The sequence below is a fragment of the Diorhabda carinulata genome, chromosome 5 (genome assembly GCF_026250575.1).
Source record: "Diorhabda carinulata isolate Delta chromosome 5, icDioCari1.1, whole genome shotgun sequence".
Classification (NCBI taxonomy): Eukaryota; Metazoa; Arthropoda; class Insecta; order Coleoptera; family Chrysomelidae; genus Diorhabda; species Diorhabda carinulata.
The window spans coordinates 13,551,057-13,571,627 of record NC_079464.1 but is presented as its reverse complement, the minus strand read 5'-3'; the positions used below and the strand labels follow the sequence as shown (position 1 = coordinate 13,571,627).

General features: G+C 33.0%; 1 protein-coding gene across 2 annotated transcripts in view; it reads left to right on the top strand.

Moving 5' to 3' along the window:
- LOC130894422 (uncharacterized) overlaps positions 1-20,571 on the top strand; it is an 87,265-nt gene that overhangs the window by 40,667 nt on the left and 26,027 nt on the right. Inside the window, exons 2-15 of one of the 2 annotated variants that reach the window (XM_057801260.1) lie at positions 959-1,059; positions 1,985-2,140; positions 3,802-4,071; positions 5,267-5,431; positions 7,029-7,198; positions 7,323-7,471; positions 12,051-12,376; positions 13,348-13,661; positions 14,948-15,149; positions 15,301-15,496; positions 16,472-16,578; positions 17,343-17,498; positions 18,501-18,770; positions 20,198-20,368. In XM_057801260.1, coding sequence (XP_057657243.1) covers positions 959-1,059; positions 1,985-2,140; positions 3,802-4,071; positions 5,267-5,431; positions 7,029-7,198; positions 7,323-7,471; positions 12,051-12,376; positions 13,348-13,661; positions 14,948-15,149; positions 15,301-15,496; positions 16,472-16,578; positions 17,343-17,498; positions 18,501-18,770; positions 20,198-20,368 — 2,753 coding nt within the window. Of the gene's footprint in view, positions 1-958; positions 1,063-1,984; positions 2,141-3,801; positions 4,072-5,266; positions 5,432-7,028; positions 7,199-7,322; positions 7,472-12,050; positions 12,377-13,347; positions 13,662-14,947; positions 15,150-15,300; positions 15,497-16,471; positions 16,579-17,342; positions 17,499-18,500; positions 18,771-20,197; positions 20,369-20,571 lie in introns of both variants that reach the window. The other variant, XM_057801259.1, reaches the window with a different exon arrangement.

The following is a 20,571-nucleotide window of genomic DNA, read 5'->3' as shown; positions in this document are numbered from 1 at the left end:
TAACTGCGCTGCACAAACTCAAATTATATTATTCAAAAGAAAAAATGTAAATAAACCCCTTGCTATAAAAACTGAATTAAAAATATCTCGACGTAGGTACCGTGGACTACAATGTGAAAAACTATGCATCTTCAAGAGTCTTGAGTTCTGATCAGCTTCGAAAAATCAGTAGACGTGATCGACAACTCACTGGCCCAGAAATAGCAACTTGAGCCATTTGATCTGGGGACATGTCTTTGAATACTACTACAGTTAAAAGTTGAGGTTTTTTCGGTGATGGTTTGGTAATGTTTTGGAGATAGAACGACTGGATGCTAAGGAATATGAAGTACGTTCTTGCCAGAGCCTGATCGACAGAAAATTTCTCTTCCTGCATGACAACGATTCCAAGCATTCCTCGAATCTGTGCAAAGAGTATTTGAAAGAATTGGAAAGGAAGAATGTTATGTGGAACAAATTGAACTCAGAAAGCAGTGTCCTACTTTCACTTCACATCTTTGGAATACCCTGAAAAAACGAATGGAACCAAATAGACGACGATTATTAGTCGTTAGAGGGAATGCCAAGCACTGAAATAATAAAAGCAAAAGTGGTTTATATTGATGAATCAAAAATTTAGATATTTTGATCTATATAAATATATGGTGTTTACTTTAAACATAAATTCATTTTCCTAAAAAGGCTTGTATCTCAAAATATCATCACCTATGTGTATGATATGAAACTATGATTCATTTGAAGCATGGATATCATATTTCCTCATTAATAATAATTTCAACTCAATTTCACTTGTCCTTATTTCGTCCCTGTTGGTACTTGAATATTATGACGTGATCGTTCATATTTATTTTAAATTGTGCATGGGAAACCGGTGTTTTTTCAATGTAAAATAGCATTATTTAAATTAACTGAATACAGAGCGAATTTACTATGTTACACTATGTTTTTTTTGTTACAGATGAACAACATCCTGCCACTGAATTCAGCCGTCATACACTTGTGAAACCGAAACTTTATCATGGAAGAGAAAAAAGACAAATTTCGTCGACTAAACACGAGGTGGTATGAACGCTACTTGAATATATCACGTTCTACAAAAATATTTCTACAAAAATTTCAGTTTCCACTCACAAAATCGATTCCAATTTTATTTACTCAAAAAAAAAAACAAAAACGCCATAAAGGAGGAGATGAAAATAATGCCTCTAATTATCGCCCAATTGCACTCTTTCGGTGTTTACAAACTTACAGAAGTCAGTTTGTAAGGGTTGATACAAGTAGTCAATAGAATGTGGAGTGCTCCAAGGCTCAGTACTAGTCCCTATTTTGTTTCTTCTATTTATAAACGACATTGCAGATGACACTAGTTTCTCTTTAAGCAACCCTGATCTCACGGCACTTTATAAGACGTAGTTACCTAATCACCCTTAAATAATGTTTACGTTAGGTGTCCAGCGCGTAAAAATCTTTTTGACAAACAAATCCTCACGCAACATTGAATGTATGCGAGTTAAATTCTTCCCCAAGTATGCCTCAATTTCATGGTATACCATGATTTTGGACGACCTCCACGACATTTATCCTGTAGCGGAATACGATCACGATTAAATTCAGAAAACCAAGGAAATTTTTTTCACCAAGATTAATGTTTCAAGAATATATAAACAACTCAAATAGCACTCGTATGACAATACGTTCTGAGTACGTTCAACATTGAAAATGTTTTCATGATGTCAACGTCAGATTTGACATAATCACATCAGTGGTGCCATATCTTGAAAATTAAATAGCAACTGTCGTATCTAAAACTAAAATGGCATTAATAGTGACATTTGACAGAGGTCATGTATATATTCGAAAAGTAAAATTCAATTATCATGGTGTTTCATTTGATTAATAGAAATTAAATAATAAAACGTGATGGTTTCATTTAAATATCATTATTTGTTTAATTTTAAATTTATCAATTACTTTTTTTGTTTAGACTGGAACACACACCGATTATATACAAATCAAAATGGAAGTTGATGGACAAGACATGATACTAGATTTAACCATAAATAAAGATTTGATACCACAAGGATTTTTTCACAAACATCAAGAAAACGGAGACTATAAAATCCACAAACCTTCATTACAGGTTCGTAATTAAATTTTGTGAAGTTTCATGCGTGAAATCTTCAGCTATATACTTTATCTCGTATTTTCACCAGAAGAATTATAAGAAGTATTAAACAGTTCTGCTATGTTCAATTTTAATGGTTTGTTTTTATTATTATTAATTATTCGAATTCATTGAGGGTGATGGATATCGTTTGAGGTAGACCAAACAGTGTCGAAAATTGGAAAAGGTTCTGAAGTCAATCGAGAGTTTGGACATACAAATTTACATGTCCATTATCATAAGGTTATTTCATCATCATCAAACCTTTCAATCCTTTAGATTATAGCCATCGCTTATAGCGCTTAAAAACCCTTTTTTGAGGTGGTTTACTCCTCGTTTTCCATTTTTGTCTTCTTTATAGTTCATCGTCTGTTTTGACTGCTTTTGTTATTATTTCGGTTCCGGCATTTTACCTTCCACTTCTCTATATTAAGTTCTCTATTTCGTTTTTTCCAAGTCTTTCTTGGCCTGCCTCTTCTCCTTGGCCACAATGGAATCCATTGCGTTATTCTTTTGTTAATTTCAGTCGGTTTTCTTCTTATTATATGCCCAGTCCAGTTGAGCTGTTGTGCTTTTATGTGACTAACTATTTCTCAATTTCTTTGCCCTCCTTTTAGTACGGAAATTAGAAAATGTTCACTTATTTAACTTTAATTCCATATTCTAGCAGTTCTACAATTGTACAAGTGAGGGATGTTATAGATCACATACTAAAACGAAAGAAAATCAACCTTTATCCGGTCAAGGTGTCTAATAGACTCATCAAAGTATTTACAAAGTACTTACCTGTTCTTGCTATTTTTAGCACACTTGTCACCTTTTGTCAGTCGGTTTTGAGTTCAATCCGTTTTCAAAACTTTATTCTTAGCCGTTTACGTGAATTCCGCAGAGTTTAGGTAAATATTTTGAGTATTTTGAAAATTTACAAACATTTGTATAATAACAAACAAAGTACTGTCCAACCCTACAACAATTTATTGATATTGATGACGAAATTCATGACATCAATTATTCCGACATGAGTCTGAATCAGTAGCAAGCGAAGAATCTAATATGCAAAATGACGACAGTAACGAAAATGAAAATGCAACAACTTTTACTGGTAGAGATGAACATAAACCATAATTCAAGATTTGTTGGTTAAAGATTTTCTCCATCACCTTGGCAATGGTTAGGACAAAAGCGATCGGGCGATAGTTGTTGGGAACCATCTTTTTTCGTATGGCTTCAACTCGAGCAAGTTTCAAATCTACAGGGTCATAATATATGATAGGGAGAAGTGTTTGCATGCCATACAATTGATGGTATTCCACCGGGATAAGTGGCTTTATTGATGTCTAAGTCTTTGAAAAGTTTTAGCACATCTCGCGGTCAAAATTCTATTTCTGGTATATACCATCATACAAACCATGATGAAGTGGCTCTAGTAGGAGTATTAGTAACCGGAAAACCATATGATTTATTTAGAAAATTTACAATATGGACTTTGTTGCGATTGGTACACCTTTCCTGTATGAAATAATTTTAATATCAGTCGTTAATTAAATTAAATCTCAATCTTTTTTACTTCATATTAAAATTGATTTGTTCGGACTTACATTAATTGTGACATTTCGATTATCAATATTTTCTTTCAGGATGTAGATCTTTGCGATTATAGTGGAAAAGTTCGTGGGAAACCCGATTCGTGGGTGGCAATCTCGACGTGCGATGGACTTTCGGGAGTCATCTTCGACGGAAAAGAAATGCATTACATCGAAACTAAAAATAAACTCGCCGATATACAATCCGAACATTTTTTATATAAACACTCCGATTCGCTAAGACATAACAAGACTTGTGGATATAAAGGAGATGTTGTTGACCACGAAAATTCCCATGACAATAAGGATGATCGGATATTAAGAGTGAGTAGTTAATTTCTCAATTATAATTGTACTTAGTAATATTTCTCAAGGCCTAAAATTTCCCTTGAAGAGTCAGTTATTTGTTATGAGTGGAAACGGTTATATGCAGTTTGAACACGGGTTAATCTTCACAGGAAATTCACATAATTTTGTAATTAATTTAAAAATATGTTTGTCAATCAAATCTGGAATCATTGTAATTTAAATTGCTACGTGGTGTTTGAAAATAATCTTCATTGGCGTCCAAACTGCAACTTATTTTGTAGAGAGAAAATTGTTGGCGATCTCTAGAGATAAATATCTTCAAATACGATGTATATTTCGATCTTTTCTTTCGTTGCATTGATAAAAACATCGTCTTATCTGATTCATATTAATTTTATTTATAATTTTAACAAAATACTTTTCGTATAAAATAAAAACCAATAAATGTTTAATGAGATGTAGTGACTGCAAGTTTGCAATTACCTCATCGTTGTTTAGATATATGTTGCTAATTGCAATTCGCATATCATCTTCAGGGTTTAAACAGAGTTTAATTTTATGCGAATTGTTTTAAGATCCTGATGGCCGCAAATTAACCCCAGGTCTACGTTTTGCCAGGGAAGACGTTAATTGAACAATGGGGCTCCGATCTTTTTTTAGATAAAAGCAGAATGTACCTGCATGGTAGGGATAAACGAAGGGGAGTCTACAGAAGACCTGGTGAAATATTAGCTCAGTGTTGCATAAAAAAACGTAGCTTTTGGAGCGGATTTTTGGATAGTTTCGACGAGAATTTCAATTCAACCAAAAAACGATTTGTTTTCTATTGAAACTGGTAATGGAGCTGAGGGATTATTGGCGAACCGATACATAGAAGAAATTTTAGAGTATCACGTGTTCCTTAATGTAATATATACAGGATGTCGAAATTAGCTGGAAACCTATAGAAGCATGAACTTTAGAGAAAAGTTCGAGCTAGAAATCCTGCATTTAAAGTTGTATTTTCTTTACTGTTATTTATAACCATTTTCAATTGTTTGACATTTGACATGGATCGTTCACTATGAAGCTAAGACTGATAGTTTTTAGGTGCTAAAATCAGAAATGGAAGGAAAGTTAAAGATTTTTTGCAGGAGACTTTTGATCGCGAGCGTGCGATTCGAGTCGATTTATTGTTCACTTTATATTGTATTATATTTTTTTCTTCCAGTATAAGCGAGATCAACCGTTACTTAGGGGACCTTACAATGCCAACAAAGAATCCAAATATGTAGAATTAGTTCTTGTTATAGACAATCAACTTTACAAACAATTGGGAGAAAGTAAAACCGAAACTATCAACCATGCCAAATCTATTGCCAATATTATCAATGGTGTAAGTATATAACGTAATAAATTTACAATTGGCGATACGCAACGGGTTTCATTTTATAAGATGTAGAATAGGAGTGCATTAATAATTCGAAAATCAATATTGTTTATGATTAATTTTTGATAGACACAATTTTTCACCATCATTACCATTTTTGGCCATGAATAACTTTGGCTAAACATCATATAGATTTAGAAAAAATTCGACCGATGTTTTTTTAGTTAGAAAGGTCGCAAGAAGTAAATTTTTTCTGTTATAATTTTTCCTTTTGACGTATTTCAATGATAGTTTCGTAAATAAACTCAATGACTAATATTAACACCAAGAAGGACTAATTTATCGATCTTTGATTTTTTGATGATTCAATATATTCTATAAACTTTTCTAAAGAAACCTGCTCTATTCTAAGTGATTTACAAAATAAATGAAGATCACACTCCATCTGATCCCAAAGAACTAAAAAATCCGTGAGGGTAAGCAAAGGTTCTAATAGATCAATAAATTGCGATGATCTTTTATATTACCTTCAAAAACTTATTAACCAGAATTGACGAGAAACTTGGACAGCTTAGAGCATAGAAGAAAGATCGCCGATTTGACTCTGTTTCACCGATACTACCACGGCAGATGCTCTTCCCAGTTGTCCATAATAATCCCACCTAGAGCTGTTTTTACAAGACCTACTTGACTGGCAGACGTTGCTGAGTTCACTTGCAGACGCTTTGGAGAAGTGGAAGCCTGTGAAATCAGCTTTCCCTACCACTACAACCTACAGAAGTTCGATATCAATATCCACGGAAGACACCAATCGAATTACTCGAGTGTAAAAGGGTTTACTCTGTTGTACTCGCTTTTTACATAAAAAAACTCTGACATGCGCTTCGATAACCAAGTTATCGTCTTCAGAGACTGAAGGTAAACTGAGTTTATCGAAACGCGCGTCAGACAGTGCAATTGTGAGTGTTGGTGTAAACTGTATGTTCAGTATGATTATCACCAAAAATTCCAACTTAATATACTATCAATATTTATTTTAAATTTGTATTTTCCGTGGTAGTATCGATTAAATAGATTTAGGTCGACGACTTTTTTTCTATGCTCTAAGCTATCCAAGTTTCTGAACTGAACCTTGGATTGCCTAAAAGTCGAAAAGCGAGCAATATTCCATAGATTTACGAATCTGGACCTTGTAGAAGATTAGAAGTATTAAAAAAACGTTTTAGTCTTAAACGAGGTTTAATACGAATTACTGTCAAAACAAGATTATGTGATATTATAGTTTAAATTAATTAACAACTGTCACTGTCAAACAAGGTCCATGGCCTTTGTCGTATAGTAAGTTATCAATAAATAAATAATATCGAGAAAAATATGAGTGGTGCTCAGTTAATTCATAATATCGAGTGAATAAATTTATTAAAAAACAATTTGAATCAATCTCATTTAATACTCCTTTGTTCATTTGTCATTACAATGTTTTAATTTTCTGTTTCCATTTCAGTAGCACTTCTTTCGCTAACGATCTCTCTATTACACTATTTCTATTTTTAAACACATCAGAAAATAATTTCGACTAATTACACGTTTATTTTAATTTCAGCTGTACTCTTCTTTAAATATTTTTATAGCTTTAGTAGGAGTTGTGATTTGGAGTGAAAATGACGAAATTCAATTTTCTGGTAATGGAGATACGACGCTCGCAAATTTTCTACGTTACAGGAGAGAAAAATTAACCACTACTCATCCAAATGACAATGCTCAACTTTTAACGTAAGTATTTTTCGCGAATCCTGTAACTGCGCCATTATGAAAATGGAATCAATATTCCATGTCATTATAAGAACAATGTTTACAAATATTTACAATAATTTACAAATTTTTTAACTTGTTTCAGAAAATTTAATTTCGATAAGGGCGTTGTTGGAAAGGCTCTAAAAGGTCCAATTTGTACTTATGAATATTCCGGAGGTATAAGCACGGAATATTCACCTGTTGTAGGTGTTGTTGCCACTACTGTTGCTCATATGATCGGTCACAACTTTGGTAAGCGAATTATCAGTTAAGTTAAAAATAATAATTGGGACTTTTAATAACACCCTGTAGTCTAGCTTCCAACTCAGGTATCTTTCTAATTTGCTAATTTGGCAACGTTGATTATATTTTTGAATAGCTTTTATAGCGCAACGGTTTTTTTACAAAACTAATAACGATCAACAGTGAAGTTATCAAAAAGAAGGAAGAAACTGGATATACCACATTTTAAAGGACCTGGATATCTGAATTCATGAAAGTAGTGTCGATTTTGTCACCACTGTAATTGCTGTGGGTTACTTCCTTTTTAAAAAAAGCAGCTGCTGCCGCCAGTGCAGAAACGGTACAAGGGCAAGCTAATTATCAGTTACCCTTTCAGGGTCCTTGGCCCGAGCGAAAGAGAATCGTTAAGGGATGACTACGCTCCGACAAAAAGCTGTAGCTATAAATGCCTGAGAGGTGGCTCAGTGCTTCCCCGATAAGTTTCCCTATTTTGCCCTTAGTAGCAGGGCCGTTTTCCTTTAAATGAAAAGCACGCCTAGACAGGAGGGAAAGTCGGGAGGGTAAATATCGAAACGATAGTTCCAACGGTAACAACTATATTGTAACAAAAAAATTAAGATAATTTATAGGAATTTAAAATTCACAACGTCATGTTTGAGTGGGCAGAGTGGATTTTTTTTAATTTTCTCCTTTGGATGCAAGATCCCACCTCGTCGTCCTTTAACTACCTACACTCAAGTGTTCAAATCAAAGTAAATTTTAGTAAATTTGTGGTGTAGTGATATTATTCTTTGTATTTGCTGGTAAGCGTTTCAAATATCTTTTTAACTTTGTTCTTTTATTATAGTGCTCACAAAAATTCCAGTTATCTTTATTAAGTTCCTTTTGTTTTGAGGGTGAAGGGTTTGATTTAAGTTAAACTCTTTTTTACTATGCCAATACTTCGAAATTGTTTAATTACTACTTACATTACTAATACCAATTGTTGTTTTTAGAGCGAAAAATATATTTTTTTAATTCTATAAAGTTTGGCGTGATGATTCAATCTATGAATTTGAATGCATATTTTCTTTGGAGTTTGTTTTTTTATGAAGCTATTGAGTAATTAGCCAGTTACTCAACCCCCTTTTTATGTGGTTCTTTCTTTTCTATTTTGGATGGTGTGAAAATAAAAATTTTGTTTTCAACTAGAAATTGTTTATATATAAGTCTTTCCTTAAAAACTATCCAAAAAAGATCAGAATTTATCAATCGAAAAAGTTTAACTTCAATCGGGTTATTGAACTCTGTAAGAATAATCGTTAAACTTATTATTGGTAGTTAAAGTTGGAGTAACGTAAAAGACTCGTCGAAGAAGTAAACGGTTCTGTACATAGTCATAAAAATAGTTAATTTGGTGGAAATATACCAATTAATTAACCAATATGTTGCCAAACAAAAACGTTTAAATCAGTCGTCTGGTCGCGTGTCTTCTGTTCAAGTTAATTTGGTTATATTTCTACAGCTTTTATCGATTTGGGTTTTATTAAGTGAAGTTCATACTATGTTATGTTTTTATAATTAAAATGAATATTTCGTTTTATTATGTAAACTTCCTTTAACGATAATAACATCTTATAAACAACGAGATATGTTTTGGATCACATTCGTATTAGAATCATACTTGGTTCAGTTTTTTTTGTTTTGGTAAAGGAGGAATTTTCTTTTGAGAAAAAAGTTAACTAATCTTCTAATTCACTCGGTTTTATTTAATTTAAATGTTTACATCAATTTCCATATTCCATTCCATTAACTAGGAATTAAAAATAAAGAGGCTGAACGGAAATTGTAGATAGTTCTAAGGGGGATGAATTTATGCAAATGACACCAAGACAATTAATAGTTTTTAAAAGATATAATATATGAAGTCGAAGAAGATGGATCTTCAGATAGGATTTTAATTTAAACACTGCGGAAAATTGTCATATTCCTGGTATAAACGTCCTATCTGACCTCTCACATTTTCGATCGAATTGAAATCAGAATCAGAAATCAGTCTGAGTCAAATTGATCGATAAATGAGGCGATTGTTATGAAAACCAACAATTCTTTCTAACTGTTCAACCGGTGGGAAGACTCGTTTTTGTACCAATAACATATTGTGCACTCATTAAACTATACAAGGTTGTCCAGAATTATGATCGAGTGGGTAACTAAGTACATGTCTCAGGAACGGATTAAATTACAGCTTCTTGGGGGACAAATTATGACAAAAGTGGATCTGAGAAATTATTTTCACATTTTAGGGTCCACCACTAGAAGGTATATTTGAGAATATATACTTAAAAAAGAAGAATTTTCTTAATTTTACCCAATTAAGTGGCACTTTATATCCAATAATCGAATATTCAACAATTTCTGCGAATCGAAATCTTATTTCTGTCCCAATATATCTTAAGAAATTGGGTAAATGGCGAGAATTTTTTCCAACGTCTATTAGGCTGGTTCGTCGAAACAGAAATTGAAAATTTATTCTGGATGAAAAATTCTCACATTAACCTACCTGTACTTATTTGAACTGTTCTTATAATCTTATTATTGTCGCTAGATAGCTTTATCTAAATTGAAAGCTAATATTAATAACAATAAAAACTATTAATAAACCAATTAACAAATCTAATAATTAGCAACAAACAAGATTTTGATATCCGGTTAGATTATTGCAACTTGGTATTAAATATGATACACGACGGATCCGGAAATATTTTCACGAATTTTGAGGCTGCGTTTCATAGTAATGGTGGAATAAATCACCATAATATGCACCACTAATCCGAAATAAATCTCGAACAACGGGCTCGTTGGTCTTTAAATGAGGGGCGTGAGGTTCTATTTGGGCATATTTTTTTTTAATAAAACAGTTAATAGAGAAAGATACTTAACCTTTTTAAGAAACGAATTTCCACTTATTTCATAATACATACCATCAGCCAAAAATTTCTTGAGATATCTTGGGACAGAAAAACATATATTGACATGCGATTTTCGTTATTTCAATGTTATTTTCGTTTACTCCTCAAAGATACACAAGAACGCTCTCCAGCATTCACGTTGATAATGAAATTGCTTAGAATTTATATATTTTGTATACCTGGGCAAAAGGTATATAATCGGTTAAGCAGGACCGGACTTTATAAGTCATTTTGCATAACAAGGTTCCCACTCTCCCCCACCTCTTATTTGAAGAGAAAAATAGAAATGAAAAATACGATTATTGAATATAAAGTGCCACTTAATTAATTTAAAAAAAATTCTTTTTTTATTTAATATTTTCAAATACGAAAATAATTTCCAAGTATTTCTAGGAGCAACTTTTTTTTCGCTGAAGCTGTAATTCAACACATCACTCAATAAGTCGTCTGACTAACTAAAAAAAATACATTTTTTAGCCTAAAATCAATCTAAATCAAAAAATATTTATATGCCGTGCTTTTAAAAGGATTTGTCTTTTGCCTAAAAATTGGCTTCAGTTTCAGCAATTGCTTCATTTGAGTTGAATTTCTTACCGACGGAGGCCAGATCTGAACTATAAGGTGGATGAGGAAGCAATTCGTTCAATTTAACTATCGTTGCCATCGACTTGTAAATCGGTACATTGTCTTGTTGAAACATTGGTTTTTTCTTCTAAATATGAGGTCGTTTTTCTTTGATTTTTGCATTCAAACGGTCCAACAAATCTATGTAGTATTCGCTATTGATTGTCTCTTTCTGTCGGAAATAGTCGACGAACAATATTCCACAAACATCCCGAAATACTGGAGCCATAACCCTTCCAGCTGCCTTCATTGCCCTTGGATGTGGTTTACCGGCTACAGTCCTCTCAGATGATCGTTTTGATTCCCAAGTGAATTGATGGATCCATTGTCATATATAAAAGTAAAAATTGGATTTTTTATGACTTTACGGTCTCAGATAACTAACACTATTACAATTTAAGATTAGATATAACTAATGTTTTCTGGTGTAATCATCTCAATTGGACGACCAGAACGTTCACCATCATCGGTGTCTGGACGACCACGTTTAAATTCAGCAAACCAATAACAAAATATTTTTTTTTTTCGATAGAGCAGAGTTCGGATAACACTTTTGAAGCCATTGCTGAGCTTGTACAATGTTTTTTTATCAAAAAGCAATGATAAATCAACACAAGAAATTGCTTTGAATCTATTGTTTCGAAAATAACAAAAGTAGCTTCACTTAAATGAGTGTCACTAATCGAAATGTTATAAATGCCATCTGTGTGTGAATCACACGACTTATTGAGTAATGATATAATTCTTTCCTGAGATATGGCTGCTGGCCGTTCTTAGTTGCTCACCTGGTACAATATTTTGTAGAGATGCTATCATTAAATTATATTAATGATAACATATTTCAAGTTAACTCTGTATCGTGTTACTTTAGCATTGTGATATCTGGGTTAGAAGCAGCTGTCTGTGTAATCATTTCTGTACGAAATTGAATTTCTCTTTGGTACTTTCCACCACTTTTATTATCTAGTGGGTCGTAAACCTAATTATCAACTTATTGGATATATATTTTTTAGGCATGGAACATGATACAGGCAATTGCAAGTGCCCCGATGATCGTTGTATAATGACATCAAGTAGTTCAACAGAAAAGTTAACACATTGGTCGACCTGCAGTTTGGAATATCTTCACCAAGCATTTTCTCGCGGAATGGACTATTGCTTAAGAAATAAGCCTAAAGCATTATTTGATAGTCCCGTATGCGGTAACGGATTCGTGGAACCAGGTGAACAATGCGATTGCGGCCTTGAAGAACATTGTGATAATTATTGTTGTAATGCCAATACTTGTATGCTGCACAGTAACGCTACTTGTGCAATGGGAGAGTGCTGTGATCTAGCGGTAAGTAATCGAAATATAATTTCTATTTTGATGCTCTAGCAAATTTGTCCAAAAAAACTTATTCCGTAGAATTTTCGTCATCTTGTTAACCTTCCATTGATTTTTTCTGCTTCCGTTTTAATATTTTGGATTGGTACACAAGAAAAATATGAATCACCAAGAACTACCACAAAATGTGGTTTATTCGGGTAATTTTTTATTTTTTTCGATATCTACGTTGTTTGCAGACGATTTTAGACTTTCTGAAATCGTCATCGAAATTGGTTTCATCGTAATTTACGATATATTCAGCTGGCACTGACTTCTTCAGCTCCAAAAAATATTCATTTATAGTCATGCTCAGTCCCATTGAGCTAAAGTTATTCCAAGTAGATTATCCATTATCTTACTGTCATTCGTTTTTTTGTTAAATAATGTTGAACTACCTAAGGAATAGAGACTTCTGTAAGCGGGAAACCCCATTCTGCGGACAGTAAAATAGTTTTAAGAAAAAAAGTCTCATGAATGACTCAACATAAAAGTTTATGAAGATATTTGCATATTAATTACTATGGAGGGTAGTTAAAAGAAGAAGTATCTTATATAAGTAAAAAATGTTTAGCTGTATACGATAAATAATAGTTAAAAAACCTTCCAGAATGGCACTGGTGTAGTCAGAGGGTGAATGTAATAATTTTAGATGAATTGGATTATGTAGAGTTAAAAAAATTAATATTGTGTGTAATTATTGAAAATGGAAAAAGTGTGAAAAGTTATACAATGCGTGAATAAATATTTGGTGCTTCATTTAATATTTATCCAAATGATAATGTGCCGCCACCTATATTTTATCACATTTCAACGCACAATCCTTCATATACACATATTGTTGTTGTCTCTACCCTTCATATCTATTACTTACAAAATGACTCTCATGTATACAAAATGATTGCAAAGGATAGATTATTTAATATACAAACTCCTTGTTTCAGACATGCTTACCGAAAACGGCGGGAACTCTTTGTCGATCCGCAGATTACGAATGCGATCTTCCCGAATATTGCGAGGGACAATCAGAATATTGCCCCGAAGACGTTTACAAACTAGACGGCGAACCATGTGAAAGAGGACAAGCTTACTGTTATCACGGGTCTTGTAGAACCAGATCTGATCAATGTAAATTGTTATGGGGCGATACGGGGAAATCCAGCGACGATAAATGTTATATGCTAAACACTAAAGGCAACAGACACGGAAACTGCGGCTACGATAAAATAACTCAGACTTATACCAAATGTGAAAATGAGTAAGAAATACTTTTAAACATTATATTAGGGTTCAAAACATCCTACGACCTTGTCCGATGACCAATTGCCGCTCTTTCTTGTCGCAGCCTTTCTCATCGCAACCTCTCTTATCGTTCACATTCAGATACACTCAATAATTTTTCTATTCCATGCATTCATGATAATCTTGATCATTCTATTCCATGCATTCATGATAATCTTGTTCTTTCTATTCCATGCATTAATGATAATCGTGGTTTTTATTTATGTCTGCTCTCCTGTGGGATCTATTTCATTCTTTACTCCTCCATCCTGTGCATGTGCCCATACCAAATCAACAGTTTCTCCTCAATATGTTCTATAATTGTTTCTTTTAGGTTTATTTGCTCTTCTTAAGGCGACCATTTCCGTGGCTCCCATTCTATGTCGGTCGTATCCTCTCCTATACTCAAGTGTCTTTTCTACTTTCATCAACATCCCCAAACCATCACCTAGTTTTTCAGTCGAGATTACACATGAATCTAATATCCGTTCTCCCTTTAACCAGCTCAGAAACAATCTTCTCTTAGACCCAGAAACTTCAAACTATCTCCCATGTGTTTAATTTTTTTCAGCCCCTTGTAATATCTTTAAAGAGGTTTACTGCTACCCTTTCAAAAACACCAGAGTCCCTTAAACTCTTGTTAACTGTAGAAGTATTCAAAGGCAGGTCACCAGATTAATTGACCTGAGCTGCTATCTCTGGGCCAGTGAGTCGTCGATCACGTCTACTGATCAATACATTACGTTTATCTTCAGTAGTTTTGATTTTTCGAGGCCGACCTGAACGTTTTCTATCGCCAAAACTCTTGGTAGATGCAACTTTTCACGGTACCTACATCGAGGTATTTTTAATTAGGCGGCAATGGTACGGTTGCTTATTCCTTAACCATAAAGACTTGTGATTAATGCACAAGTTTCAACCGATAGTTCCTTGGCTTTTACCTATTTTAAAACTTTCAAGTCGGAATTTGCCAGAACGAAAACAATTCGTATACGAACTTCACCAAAAGATATCTTGGTCCAAAAATGTCAGCATGTTCTTGCGTCTCAGAGGACTAATTAGGACTAAACTACATAATTATTTTTGGTTTGTAAGATACCTATGAAAGAGGAATTTGTTAAATGTATTATTTTGAAATCTAAAGAATGTATTATGGGGTGGGCAAAAACTTTTGACCAGTCATGTAAGTTCTGAATAGTCTACTCGAGGTTGTGATTAATGTTGGTATTCTCAAAACATTATATGTATATACATATATTTTAGGAATGTTTTATGTGGAATGTTACAATGTACACATTCAAATGAAAAATTAGAATTTGGTATGGAGTCAGTTGCTATAAGATCTAATTCGTTCATTAACAAAAATGGTTCGATTATTGCTTGTCAGTCAGCCATTGTAGATTTGGGAATAAATCAAGTTGATCCTGGACTTACTCCTGATGGTGCATTATGTGGAGATGGAAAGGTGATCCAATAACATTAGTTTTATCTATTATTTAGCATTCTATTTCAAATAATTTTAAAATATTATCTAATAATTGGAATATATGAGTTATTTTCCTTGCTCATTGAGAGTTTTGACGTTACAGAATTTCCAATTTTTGGACCTGTTTCAGATGTGTGTTAATCAAACATGTATATCGGTCTCCGCTTTAAGAAAACAAGGTCCGCAATGCCCCGATGATTGTAACGGTAACGGCTGGTGCAACAATAAAGGAACTTGTCATTGTAAAGAAGGTTTTTTCCCTCCCAATTGCCACTCCCTTGATCTTGGGGGATCCCAGGATAGTGGCGCAGCGGTGATTTCAAATGGTTAGTATTTGTTTTAGTAAAAAAAAATTTTCAAAGTGAATTATTTGCAATCAATAAAAAAACAATATACTTGTGATTTAGTGTTGGCGTATCGTTTTACTATTTTCATTTATTTACTGATTCAATTACACGTTTTTGAAGGGACAATTGATACACTTAAAGCCTCGCGGGAAATAATTTGAACACATTCCGGATGAATTCTGAATATCTTATCAACATCTAAAATTCCAATTTGAATTCAAAACCCACTAGGAAAATCAAATGTGAATAACATTCATTTTACTATATAATAATCCTTTGGAATAGCCAGTTGAGATATTTCAAATAACAGGAAAAAGTTGGAGATTTCTAAAACTTTGAATGAAAAATATGAAGCTTATTGCAGCTTCAAAGAATAAAATAGATATTTCGCACAAATGGAGAACATAAATAACTCACATCAACAACTTGTGGAAGAGGACAGTTCCCAAAGAATAAGATAAAGTGATGTTATTTCGACTGTTTATCTTTTCCATTGGATGTTGATTTACCACGTTTTTTCATTTGTTGAATCAAAACGAAATAAGCCGCAACAGAGAAGGTTTAAAAGGAAAATAAATATGAAAATACTCGGAAAGTTTTATCACAAATTAAAGTTCTGAAGGCAACCATAATATTTGACATTTGACATCCAACAATATGTAGATTGATAAATAATAAAGTTTCATTCGTACCGAGCATTTTTTTTATTTGTTTTAATAAAAAAAAGATTACTTTTGTTTGTTTTAAAGAAAAAGTTTAGATCTTTTTATAGATTGAGACAGTATCAAGTTTTACATATATAACTATATTTTGATAAAGACTGAAGTCGAAACGTCAATTTTTTGTCAATCTTTCAAAAACTATTTAAAAAAAACTAATTTTAAAACAGAAGAGACCTAAGATAAAGAACATTTAGAAGCATCCAGATAACTTTTGTTTCATTACTTTTTTTAGTAACAGTTGAAGTACATCCTACGATGGAATTCGGCAATCATACAATAGTGAAACCGAAATTGTACCATGGGCGAGAAAAGAGACAAATTTCGTCGACAAAACAAAAGGTAGTTCAAATAAGATTTAGATAAATGACATATATACAATATCATATTTATTTTTCACTTGATTCGGGTCCATTTCCAAATATCACTTTCTTCTTTAAGTTGACGATCAAGTAGATATCAATATGGGTGGGTGGAAGGAGTGAGGCGGTGCAGTTATTCTTGAATTTATCAGAATAACAAATAACCAGGAAATTTTGAAAAAAATTTGACATGCTTATATAAAGGATTCAGTATTTCAGTTTTATATTTGTAAGAAATATACAGGGTGAAAGTAGGAGCAGTACAACAGCGTTTTCGTGATGATACAAAGCCAATTCTATAACATAAAATTAGAAGTTATGGAACAAAATTTCATGTTTCAAAGGGGACCCCTGTGCTCTAAAAATTGAACCAAATTTTATTTCAGATTCTGTAAATTCTTGTACAAAGAGATTTTTTCATACGAGTAGTTCAAAAACTTTTATATACGGAAAATCCAGTTTCATATTTCTGAGAAATATACGGGATGAAAGTTGTAACTTTTTTTTAAATCACACTATATACACATGTGTAGAATGGCAACACTGTAATACAAAAATATCGAAAAAGGAACTGCCGCCTCTAGAGAATTGACAGAATTTGTTGAAAATTTGCCTACAAACTACAAATCCCCATAAAAATAAATTTGACGTGTCTTTACATATTTTCGAATTGCCTATTCTAAATATAGGGGGTGGTATGTTTTCAAATTGATACAAATTACTTTTATTATTGTTTTCATTTAGACTGGAACACACACCGACCATATACAAATCAAGATGGAAGTTGATGGACAAGACATGATACTAGATTTAACCATAAATAAAGATTTGATACCACAAGGATTTTTTCACAAACATCAAGAAAACGGAGACTATAAAATCCACAAACCTTCATTAGAGGTTCGTAAATAAATTATTGTTTACTTACTTTTCTTAAGATAAAATTAAATATTTAGTCTTATGTGTATGTGCAATTATCTTCTCCAAGAATTCTTCTCCCCATCAGGTCCACGGTGCAGGTGCGACCCCAGAGGTCCATGGGAAGCTCTGAGTGTACTTGAATTTGTGTAAATGTATCAACTAAAACTAGTAATAAGTATTTTGAAAGTTGTTCACGAGAAAAAAAAATTTGTGAACTTCTGAATATATTATTTATCCTTATCTTGAAGAATACTTTTTGGAAATGGAAATTCTTCCTTCTTCAGGAATTAGTATTAAATTGGACACCTCTAGCTTTTTAACTAACCAAGTTGAAAGTGATTGACAAGGTTAAAAAGCAGTAAACATCTTTTGATTAAATTACTAAAAAATATCCCTGGACATGATTCTCCCAATTAATATTTATTGTTGTATAAATAAAATAGGTTCAGCAAATAATAATATTATTAAAAAGTAATAAAATTCCCTTCAACTGAGTTCCAAGTTGTTGAGTGTGTCCATGGTGGTGCACCGGCTGGGTCCTTGGTGGTATTCGCACTAAAGAATGAACGAGTTCTGGATAAAAACTAGCTAATGGAAATAGGAAATTATGAAATTGAAATTTTGTGAGCACTATAATAAAAAAGCCAAGTTGAAAAGATATTAGAAAAACTTTCCATTAAATATAAAGAATAATATCACCACAAATTTACTAAAATTTAATTTGAACTTTAATTAGTCGTTGTAGAATGATATATAGAGGACGTTTTAGAATAGATACCAATATTTTATTGAATTTTTCGAATAGAGTAGAAGGTCGACATAAATTAATTCCTTCAAACAGTGGAACGTTAAAGTTGATTACTGAACCAAGGAATAATTAAAATATTTGAAGAAAAACGTAACAAACCGAAAGGCATGTTACATTTTTCAAGTAAAAAAGATTTTTGTTACATCGATGTTTTGAATTTTTTTTTTTTTTAGGAAGTGAACCTTTGCGATTATAGTGGAAAAGTCCGAGGAAAACCCAATTCGTGGGTGGCAATCTCGACATGCGATGGACTTTCGGGAGTCATTTTTGACGGAGATGAAATGCATTATATCGAAACTCGTAATAGGACGGCTGATATAGAATCCGATCATTTTTTATATAAACATTCCGATTTGCGAAAACATAATAAGACTTGTGGATATGCAGGAGACGCTGTAGACCCCAAAAAATTTCATAACCATAAAAAAAATAGAATATTAAGGGTAAGATATTGATATAATCAGACGGGCGAAGTGAACTTATTGACGCAATAAAAATATGGCGTCGCAATTAATATAGTAATTTATTACTCCGGGAGGTATTAACCCAATTCAAGGATTAACAGAAATCTAGCTTCATAGGTTTCTAGAAAACTTTTTGACGTTCTTCGAAATTTCATTCAAGTCGCTCGCTTGGCGGTCAAAAAAACAAAAGAATCATAGCTTCCATTCTTTTTCTGATTTTAGTATCTCAATACCATTGGTCTTAGCTACATAATAAGCAGGCTATGTTGTTATTGACAATTTTTTTTGTAAAGAAAAAATATCAAACTAAAAGGTATCTTGAACAATGATAAAGGGTTATAATTAACAGTAATCGCTTTTTTAAATGTCGAACAAGTTTCTTTACTCGATCTTGTTCGAAGTTATCCCATTTTTCAGTGAGCACCGCGACGTTTTAAACTCCGATTTTGTGTGTGTTGTCCATTGAAATGGCCGCCAAAATCATCCAAGAACCTCTTTCCAAAGTCACGTGTTCTTCTATGCAACACTACGCTAATCTTTCTCTAGATCTTCTCGTAGATTCGTCTTCTTCTATCGCTACCATGCAGACACACTCTACTTTCGTCTGTAACGAGAACGTAGCCCCATGTGTTTTCTGGTAAATCGTATATGGGCTAGGGTTGATTTGGGGCCAGTAGCTGGCTTTTTCGGCTCAAGGTTAGCTGTCTTAAGCCTTCTTATTACTGTCCAGTCAGTCAAAACCCCTCCCTGCGTTTATCTGAACTCTTGTTGGACTTAAACACCAGTGAGGATCCGATTTCTCAGTGATAAGCTGACAATGAATCGGTGATCTCTTTCGGATGTGCACATTTTACTTGGGTAACCGCGTCTTCAATGAAATACTGGCTCATGTTCATTTCTTGCTGACTCTGGACTTGTCAAAATATTTCATAATTTCTTTAGTTGTTACGGATACCGGTTGTCCAGATCGCGGCGCGTCGACAACAGAGCCCGTTTTTAAGAATGTCTGGTACTTCTTCCAGACTGTTGAACGATTTGGTAGCGGCGAGTTCAGAAATTGTTGTTGAAATTATTCAGTAAAGTTAGTTTCGTAATCCGCGTTCGCACGCAGATATTACGTAACGAATAAAAATCTTTCTTGAAGCGTGAACTTGCATCGGTTAATCATTCTACTCGCCGAGCATGTTTTATCACGACACAACATGATTCGTTTTATTTTTTTTTTTTTTTTCGACAGCGTTGCCGGATTTATGCTGACCTCTCAAGTTTTTATAATATTTATAATGTGTATTCGCATATTATTGTTCTCTTCTATTGAAAAATGTTGTAAAATTAAATCTGGTTCTTTTCTCAGCTTCAAGAATATAGATTTCGATTTCACCAATATATTGATACATTTTTTTTAGTATAAACGAGACGTAGACCAACAGTTAGTCAGAGGACCCTATAATGCCAATAAACAATCCAAATATGTAGAACTAGTACTTGTGATAGATAATCAACAGTACAAAGAATTAGGAGAAAGTAAAACTAGAACCATTAACCATGCCAAAACTATTGCTAATATTATAAATGGGGTAAGTATAAATATATAAATAAAATTAATTTATTTATTATTTGCTATTTAGGACAGTTGGGTCAGTTTTCAAAATATTTTGTCAAGAGTTGTGATAAAGGCAATTTCGGACAATACTATTTACCCATTTTGTTAAAATTTGAATGTATTCTTTCCCGATAGCCAACTGAAAGTCTGAAAGTTGGCGACGACATTTTTAAATGA